This window comes from Harpegnathos saltator, unplaced genomic scaffold (assembly GCF_003227715.2).
Source record: "Harpegnathos saltator strain DR-91 unplaced genomic scaffold, Hsal_v8.6 scaffold513, whole genome shotgun sequence".
Taxonomy (NCBI): domain Eukaryota; kingdom Metazoa; phylum Arthropoda; class Insecta; order Hymenoptera; family Formicidae; genus Harpegnathos; species Harpegnathos saltator.
This window is the reverse complement of record NW_020230331.1, coordinates 632-9,370: the sequence shown is the minus strand read 5'-3', so window position 1 is coordinate 9,370 and position 8,739 is coordinate 632. Positions and strand designations below refer to the sequence as shown.

The following is an 8,739-nucleotide window of genomic DNA, read 5'->3' as shown; positions in this document are numbered from 1 at the left end:
GAAATTATGAAAGAGCCAAACGAACCGCAGAGCCTCTTAGCCCCTTAAGCCTCGCTGAATCGACATTTGTTGCAAATTCGAAATTGAATATCTCGACACCTAAATATCCTAGCAGCAAATTTCAAAAACGGTTTGAAAGCTTTGAAACCGTACTTTCGAAAGATTTATCGAAATTGTGCGCAACGATATTTTTTCAAAATGGCGGGTGTTCCGTACAGCATCACGTGCTGTACGGATAGTCGGTGCGAGTCAACGCTGCAGGGCGGGCGGCCTGGTGCCCGGGGCGTTCTCGCTGGCGGCGGGGGACTCGGGTTCTCGCGAGCGAGCGCGCGGGACCCCCACTAGGTCCAACCGCGGCCGCTACACGGCGCGGCTCGCGATTCCGCTGCCCGCGGGCAAGATTCGACCGCCCGGATATATAACCAGGCGCGCGTGCGCAGGGACGGCGGTGAGAACAAGAGAGAAGAAGCACGCGCACGTGCCGATGTAAAGTGACACGCAGTGTAAACGCAATGGACGCAATAGACGCAGTAGTAACGCAGAAGAGAATAACGCAGAAGAACGACGCAGAAGAACCTAAACGTAGCTATATATAAGCGAAACAACGTCGCCTACGCAAGTCCCGCAGGACACACGTCCGTGACGTCAACGGTGCGCGGCACCCGAAGCACGCCAAGGACGTGCAACGAAACGACCTCCGTCGTTTCGGATGGCCTGCCCTTCCGGGCGTAATGGCCAATAGCCAGCCACGGTCCCGAGGACGCGTGGAAACGGAGCTCCGAGAGCTCCGGCTCGCAGGACGACCAAGTCGCTCCTGCGAGAAAGCCAAGTTCCCAATGGACACTTGGACGAAGGAGCGCGACCGCTCTAGGACTGCGACCGAGCCGCTCCAAAACCGCCAAGGCCCCCTACGGACACTTGGGCAATAAGGGAGCTCGAAGCTCCGAGGAGACGGTCGAGTCGCTCCTAAGATCACGGCAACGCCGTGAGCCCGAGATCACAAAACGAGGTTCGAACCATTTGCCTCAACCCAGCAGGGTGTGTCGGCGCCACCTTCAACTCAGCAGAGTCTATAGAGCGATGGTTCGAATCTGAAACGAAATACCCGATCGCCCTAGGAAGCCTAGAAAGCGCGTCGGTAATCACCAGTAACACGATGCACTAACGTGTAGCACTACTTGCTACCTAAACTGGCCAGGCAGAAGACAAGACAAGGCAAGGACCAGGCATCGCGCGCCTGGTTATATATCCGGGCGGTCGAATCTTGCCCGCGGGCAGCGGAATCGCGAGCCGCGCCGTGTAGCGGCCGCGGTTGGACCTAGTGGGGGTCCCGCGCGCTCGCTCGCGAGAACCCGAGTCCCCCGCCGCCAGCGAGAACGCCCCGGGCACCAGGCCGCCCGCCCTGCAGCGTTGACTCGCACCGACTATCCGTACAGCACGTGATGCTGTACGGAACATACCGCCCGCCTCCGTCGCGGCGACGGAAGTCAGTGGTGGAACAAACCCCCACCAGGAAGGCCCCACTCGCGGCCTGGCGGCCGTGAGGGCCTGTTGATCCCCTTCATGTTGAAGGTTGATTGGGATGAGCCCCTTTCGGATCCACAGGGAGCCTCACCAGCCTGACCAGTGGCCGGGTCAGGGTCGAGTCCGCTGTGCGCACCTGCGCCACGCGGACGTGCCCATCCGGGCCAGGCAGCAAGCCGGTGATGCGGCCGAGAGGCCACCGGGTAGGAGGAAATCGGCTATCCGCCAAGAGCACGAGGTCGCCGATGTCTAACGGACGAGAAGCGATGAGCCACTTGCCCCGGACCTGGAGCTGGGCTAGATATTCTCTAGACCATCGCTCCCAAAGATGCTCCGTCATATGCTGGAGCAGCTGCCAGCGACTCATCCTCGCGACCTGAACGTCCCCGAGGGATCGCTCAGGCGGACACAACAGCGGGCGCCCAATCAGGAAGTGCCCAGGTGTCAGGGCCTCCAAGTCCTGTGGGTCGTCCGTCAACGGACACAATGGCCTGGAGTTGAGACAGGCCTCAATGCGAGCTAGAAGAGTGGCGAACTCCTCATAGGTCAGTGCCTGCTCTCCTATTACCCGTCGCAAGTGGTGTTTGACGGACCGCACTCCTGCCTCCCACAGTCCGCCGAAATGCGGAGCTGAAGGAGGCATGAACTTCCAGGTGATGCCCTGGTTACTCAAGGAGGCCGCGACTGGTCCCCCCAACGCCATGACCGCCTCAAACTGCCCTCGCAGCTCGCGGTCCGCACCCACAAATGTGGTCCCCCTATCGCTGTACACGGTAACCGGCAGGCCCCGCCGGGCCGCGAAACGATGAAAAGCCGCTAAGAAGGTCGGGGCCGAATAGTCACTGACCACCTCCAAGTGGACAGCGCGCGTGCTGAAGCAGACGAAGACAGCAATATATCCCTTGGAGGTGGTACGTCCGCGCCCTCGAGACGGACGCACCGCGACCGGTCCAGCATAATCCACCCCGGTGGCAGAAAACGGTGGATGAGGCAACACCCGATCGCGAGGCAGCGGAGCCATGAACGGGGTGATCGGGGTGCCCTTATGACGTGTGCAGCGCACACAGCCCCGGATCACCTGGCGCACGAAAGAGCGCCCAGCTGGAATCCAGAATTCGCGCCTCACGGTGAGCAACGTCAGCTGCACTCCCCCGTGCAGCGTGCGTTCGTGCGCATCTCGCACAACGAGAGTCGCGAGCCGAGAGCGTCGCGGTAGCAGGACTGGCTGCCGTGCATCGATCGGTAACGCTGAGAATTGCAGGCGGCCCCCCACCCGCAAGAGGTCCCGCTCGTCCATCATGGGGTTGAGTGGCCGCAACGCCGATCTCACCATCAATGCTCCCCCCCGCTTCAGACGGCCCAATTCCTCCGCGAAGAAGCGGTGCTGCGTAACCCGCAGCAGGCGCAGTCGAGCTTCACTCAGCTCGTCCGCCGTTAAGGGTCCACTGATCCGTGGGACTCGCAGGAATCGTCGTACATAGGCCATCACGCGGATGGCCTTGCGGAAGGAGCATGCTCGGAGGACACCGGACCAGTCCTCCGGGTTCACGGCCACCACGTGAACCATGCACCGTTCCTCGCAAGTGCTTCGGTCGCTCGCGACGCAAGTTAGACCCGGCCAGCCCGCCGGGTCCTCGACAAGCCAGGAGGGGCCACGCCACCAAAGGGCGTGTTCTCGTAGCCCGCCGGCCAACAAACCCGGGAGGCGCAATCCGCGGGATTGTCGCCAGACGGGATATGCCGCCACGAGGCCCGCGGAAGGCTCTCGTGAATGTACGAGACGCGATTGGCGACAAAGGTGGTCCATCGAGATGGATGCCCTGTTATCCAATGGAGCGTGACAGAAGAGTCGGTCCAACAAACCAGGGAGGCCTCGGCACAACCGAGCGCCTCCACCATGGCCTTCATGAGGCGCGAGAGCAGCTGCGCACCGCACAGCTCCAGGCGGGGCAACGTTACCCGCTTTAGTGGGGCGACCCTGGTCTTGGACGCCAATAGAGCGACACGGGTGGTCCCATCAGACCGTCGAGCCCGTAAGTAGATGACGGCGGCGTACGCCCGCTCCGAGGCGTCCGAGAAGCCGTGAAGCTGGATCTCCACTTCAGGCGACCATCCGGTCCAGCGAGGAACTCGGATCGCGGAAACCTCCGCGAGCCCGGTGCTAAAGGCGTCCCAACGTCGCGAGAGCGGAGAAGGGAGAGCCTCGTCCCAACCGAGCCCGGCCAACCACAAGTCCTGAAGGAGGATCTTCGCCAGTACTACCATAGGCCCCAACCAGCCCAGGGGGTCGTATAATCGCGCAACGACTGACAAGATGCCACGCTTCGAGATGGCTGATTGAGCCCCGGGGTTGACCGAAAAGCAGAATGCATCCTCGACCGGAATCCAACCGACCCCCAGCACAGATGCACCCACGGCCCCAGGGTCCGGCAGAGGCACCAAAGGCTCGCGGTCCCCCTCCGGGATACCGGACAAGAGTTCCGGATGTGAGGCCGCCCACTTCCTGAGTCGGAACCCGCCCGCCATGAGCAAGCTGCTCAGCTCACGCTGTCGACTGCGTGCCTCCCCAAGGTCATCTGCCCCCGCAAGAATATCGTCGACGTAGGTTTGTCGACGAAGTAAGTCTGCTGCCCGGGGATAACGTTCCCGCTCATCCAGCGCCAGCTGGTGCAGCGTGCGGATGGCCAGATAAGGAGCGCACGCCATGCCATAGGTGACCGTGGTCAACCGGTACACCGATATTGTCTGCGTCTGGCTGTCTCGCCAGAGAATCTGTTGGAGGTGTTGATCCTCCGGAGCCACCCGCACTTGACGAAACATTTGCTCGATGTCTGCAGAGAAGGCCACTCGATGCATGCGCCAGGCAAGTAGAATCTCGCCCAGTTCTCGCTGTAAGCGCGGCCCCACGTGCACCAAGTCGTTCAACGACCGGCCATTGGTGGACGCCTGCGAGGCGTTGAACACCACTCTTACTTTAAGCTCGGGGGCTTGTTTAATCACCGGGTGATGTGGAATAAAGTAAGAGAGCCGCGGAGTCTCGACATTGAGCGGCAGGCGGATCATATGCCCCTGTCGTTCATAGTCATCAAGAAAGTCGCGATAGGCCCCGCCCAAGGAAGGCTGCCGAAGCAGTCGCCGCTCCAAGCGATGCAACGAGGCAGTGGCAATCCGCCGAGTGTCGCCGAGAGACAGCTCAGTCGGAGGGCTCCTGAAAGGCAACCGCACCTGATAGCGGCCGTCCGCACGACGCCGAAAGGACGCCGCGAAAAACTCTTCACAAGCCCGCTCCTCTTCAGAGAGCGGGGAAGCAACCGGAATCTCCTCCACCTCCCAGAAGCGCCGCAAGAGATCCGCCATGTTGTCCGACGCACACTGCACCACATGACAATGAGAGCCGCCCGCTCCGGCGGCAGACGGGAGAGCCCCGCACAGCACCCACCCCAAGCGGGTACGCTGCGCGACGGGAGCTCCCCTCGGGCCCCGGCGAAGCCCCGTCAACACGATCTCGGCGAATACCTCCGCTCCAAGTATCGCCTCGATGCGCTCGTCATCATCGTGATCATCCGCCAATCGGAGGTTCCTCAAATGCGACCACTTCCCCGTCAGCCGAGCCCTCTGCGGGGGGTGGTACGCCGTAAGCCTCGGTAGAATGAGGGCCTCCACCGTGGTGGAGAACGGGAGGCCAGCAGTTGCCCTGAGCCGCAATGACGTGCTGGCCCGCACCCGCTGAGGGGGTCCCTCTGAGACGCCCGACAGCCCGACATCCACCGATCTACGAGACGCGCGCAGCCGCTGCGCAAGCGCCTCGGACACCAGGCTCCCCTCAGAGCCCTGGTCAATGAGCGCTCGAACCACAGCGGATCGGCCATCGGACGCCATCAGACAAACCCTGGCTGTGGCCAAAAGCACTCGCTGCGCAGGCATCCGCGTCGCAGCATGCGCCGTGACCGGCGCTTCCCCCGACGCCGGGGCCGGAGACTGCTGGGCGGAGTGCAGAAGTGAATGGTGCGGCTCTCCGCACTCCCGACATCGACCCTTAGACGGGCAAGCGGCCGCCTGGTGCGACGGACCGAGGCAGTTGAAGCACAACCCGAGAGCGCGCACCCTTGCCCGTCGCGAAGAGACCGGCCGATCTTTAAAGGCCGAACACTCTCTGAGTCCATGCTCAGAACCGCACTCAGCGCAACGGGTCGGCTTGGGCCGATGGAGATGCAGCGATCGTCGACCAGTCCGCTCGGATGCCGATGAGGCACGGGGGCTGTCCCCAATGGACGGAGCCGCGGCAACCGCCTCGAGCGCCACCCGACGCTCGTCCAGGAAGACTGCCAGTCTGTCCCAGCTCACTGGCTCGCGCCGGTCCGCGGTGGCCATCTCCCAGGCCCGCCGCGTTGCAGAGTCTAGCTTGGAACGGAGGATATTGACCAATATCACGTCCCAAGCATCCACTGGCTGGTCAAGAAGGCGCAAGGCGGCTCGCAGCTCGCTGGCTCGATCCAGCAGCCTCCGAACCTCGGAGACGCTCTCCTGACGCATCGGGCCAATATCCCGGAAAGCGTCGAGATGCTGGTCCACAAGCAAACGACGGTTATCGTACCGTGCACATAGCGCTTCCCACGCTTGCTCAAACGAGCCAGTAGCGACGCCGTAGTGCCGGAGCAGACGTTCAGGCTCTCCCGATACGCTCTGTTTTAAATAATGCATCCGGTGAACTGATGCTAACGACGGGTTATCGACTATTAAGGACTCGAAGAGATCCTTAAAATTGCGCCATTCGTCAAACTTCCCTTCGAACTTCGGAATGGGAATGCGAGGCAACGAAGCCTCGGGCACTACCGCCTGCGCGGGAACTGCGTGAGCAGCCGACTCAGCCTCCTGAACCTTCAACCCATCGAGCAGGGTTTGGATTTCTGCGCGCTGCGCAATGTAGACTTCCTGTACCGTGCCACAGGCATCCTGTTGCACGTAGTCTGACTCTCGCACGGTCTTGAGGCGAGACGCTCGGATCGTGCGATGATCATCCTGGAACTGAGCCCAGTACGTGTCGAGAACCTGCAAACGAGACGTCAACCCGCCAACTGACTTCAGTTGACCGGACTTGCGTGCATTGTCCAGCAGCCGCTCCATGCGGTGCTGCCGGTCGTATTGCAGCTCGATGAGCCCAAGAATGTCCTCCTCCTTAGACATAACGGAGCCCGAGCTAAACAAACCGACCCAGGTCCGAGACTACCGCTCCCGATCCGGCTCGAAGGCAGCCAGTCCTGCTACCGCGACGCTCTCGGCTCGCGACTCTCGTTGTGCGAGATGCGCACGAACGCACGCTGCACGGGGGAGTGCAGCTGACGTTGCTCACCGTGAGGCGCAAATTCTGGATTCCAGCTGGGCGCTCTTTCGTGCGCCAGGTGATCCGGGGCTGTGTGCGCTGCACACGTCATAAGGGCACCCCGATCACCCCGTTCATGGCTCCGCTGCCTCGCGATCGGGTGTTGCCTCATCCACCGTTTTCTGCCACCGGGGTGGATTATGCTGGACCGGTCGCGGTGCGTCCGTCTCGAGGGCGCGGACGTACCACCTCCAAGGGATATATTGCTGTCTTCGTCTGCTTCAGCACGCGCGCTGTCCACTTGGAGGTGGTCAGTGACTATTCGGCCCCGACCTTCTTAGCGGCTTTTCATCGTTTCGCGGCCCGGCGGGGCCTGCCGGTTACCGTGTACAGCGATAGGGGGACCACATTTGTGGGTGCGGACCGCGAGCTGCGAGGGCAGTTTGAGGCGGTCATGGCGTTGGGGGGACCAGTCGCGGCCTCCTTGAGTAACCAGGGCATCACCTGGAAGTTCATGCCTCCTTCAGCTCCGCATTTCGGCGGACTGTGGGAGGCAGGAGTGCGGTCCGTCAAACACCACTTGCGACGGGTAATAGGAGAGCAGGCACTGACCTATGAGGAGTTCGCCACTCTTCTAGCTCGCATTGAGGCCTGTCTCAACTCCAGGCCATTGTGTCCGTTGACGGACGACCCACAGGACTTGGAGGCCCTGACACCTGGGCACTTCCTGATTGGGCGCCCGCTGTTGTGTCCGCCTGAGCGATCCCTCGGGGACGTTCAGGTCGCGAGGATGAGTCGCTGGCAGCTGCTCCAGCATATGACGGAGCATCTTTGGGAGCGATGGTCTAGAGAATATCTAGCCCAGCTCCAGGTCCGGGGCAAGTGGCTCATCGCTTCTCGTCCGTTAGACATCGGCGACCTCGTGCTCTTGGCGGATAGCCGATTTCCTCCTACCCGGTGGCCTCTCGGCCGCATCACCGGCTTGCTGCCTGGCCCGGATGGGCACGTCCGCGTGGCGCAGGTGCGCACAGCGGACTCGACCCTGACCCGGCCACTGGTCAGGCTGGTGAGGCTCCCTGTGGATCCGAAAGGGGCTCATCCCAATCAACCTTCAACATGAAGGGGATCAACAGGCCCTCACGGCCGCCAGGCCGCGAGTGGGCCTTCCTGGTGGGGGTTTGTTCCACCACTGACTTCCGTCGCCGCGACGGAGGCGGGCGGTATGTTCCGTACAGCATCACGTGCTGTACGGATAGTCGGTGCGAGTCAACGCTGCAGGGCGGGCGGCCTGGTGCCCGGGGCGTTCTCGCTGGCGGCGGGGGACTCGGGTTCTCGCGAGCGAGCGCGCGGGACCCCCACTAGGTCCAACCGCGGCCGCTACACGGCGCGGCTCGCGATTCCGCTGCCCGCGGGCAAGATTCGACCGCCCGGATATATAACCAGGCGCGCGATGCCTGGTCCTTGCCTTGTCTTGTCTTCTGCCTGGCCAGTTTAGGTAGCAAGTAGTGCTACACGTTAGTGCATCGTGTTACTGGTGATTACCGACGCGCTTTCTAGGCTTCCTAGGGCGATCGGGTATTTCGTTTCAGATTCGAACCATCGCTCTATAGACTCTGCTGAGTTGAAGGTGGCGCCGACACACCCTGCTGGGTTGAGGCAAATGGTTCGAACCTCGTTTTTGTGATCTCGGGCTCACGGCGTTGCCGTGATCTTAGGAGCGACTCGACCGTCTCCTCGGAGCTTCGAGCTCCCTTATTGCCCAAGTGTCCGTAGGGGGCCTTGGCGGTTTTTGGAGCGGCTCGGTCGCAGTCCTAGAGCGGTCGCGCTCCTTCGTCCAAGTGTCCATTGGGAACTTGGCTTTCTCGCAGGAGCGACTTGGTCGTCCTGCGAGCCGG

At 62.0% G+C, this 8,739-nt stretch overlaps 3 protein-coding genes across 3 annotated transcripts; 1 reads left to right on the top strand and 2 right to left on the bottom strand.

The window, feature by feature from the left end:
• Positions 1 to 1,561: 1,561 nt before the first annotated feature.
• On the bottom strand, positions 1,562 to 3,091 carry LOC112589459 (uncharacterized). The gene has a single exon (XM_025302762.1). The coding sequence runs from the start codon at positions 3,089 to 3,091 to the stop codon at positions 1,562 to 1,564; it is 1,530 nt and encodes a 509-aa protein (XP_025158547.1).
• A 41-nt stretch (positions 3,092 to 3,132) lies between these two features.
• Positions 3,133 to 6,708, bottom strand: LOC112589458 (uncharacterized). Its single transcript, XM_025302761.1, has one exon. It carries the CDS (start codon positions 6,706 to 6,708, stop codon positions 3,133 to 3,135), a length of 3,576 nt encoding a protein of 1,191 aa, XP_025158546.1.
• A 188-nt stretch (positions 6,709 to 6,896) lies between these two features.
• Positions 6,897 to 7,964, top strand: LOC112589457 (uncharacterized). The gene has a single exon (XM_025302760.1). The coding sequence runs from the start codon at positions 6,981 to 6,983 to the stop codon at positions 7,962 to 7,964; it is 984 nt and encodes a 327-aa protein (XP_025158545.1). The 5' UTR covers positions 6,897 to 6,980.
• Positions 7,965 to 8,739: the final 775 nt, after the last annotated feature.

Bases quoted from the DNA above. Each gene is read 5' to 3' on its own strand.
- LOC112589459 (XM_025302762.1), bottom strand. From the start codon at position 3,091: ATGGTTCACGTGGTGGCCGTGAACCCGGAGGACTGGTCCGGTGTCCTC.
- LOC112589458 (XM_025302761.1), bottom strand. From the start codon at position 6,708: ATGTCTAAGGAGGAGGACATTCTTGGGCTCATCGAGCTGCAATACGAC.
- LOC112589457 (XM_025302760.1), top strand. From the start codon at position 6,981: ATGGCTCCGCTGCCTCGCGATCGGGTGTTGCCTCATCCACCGTTTTCT.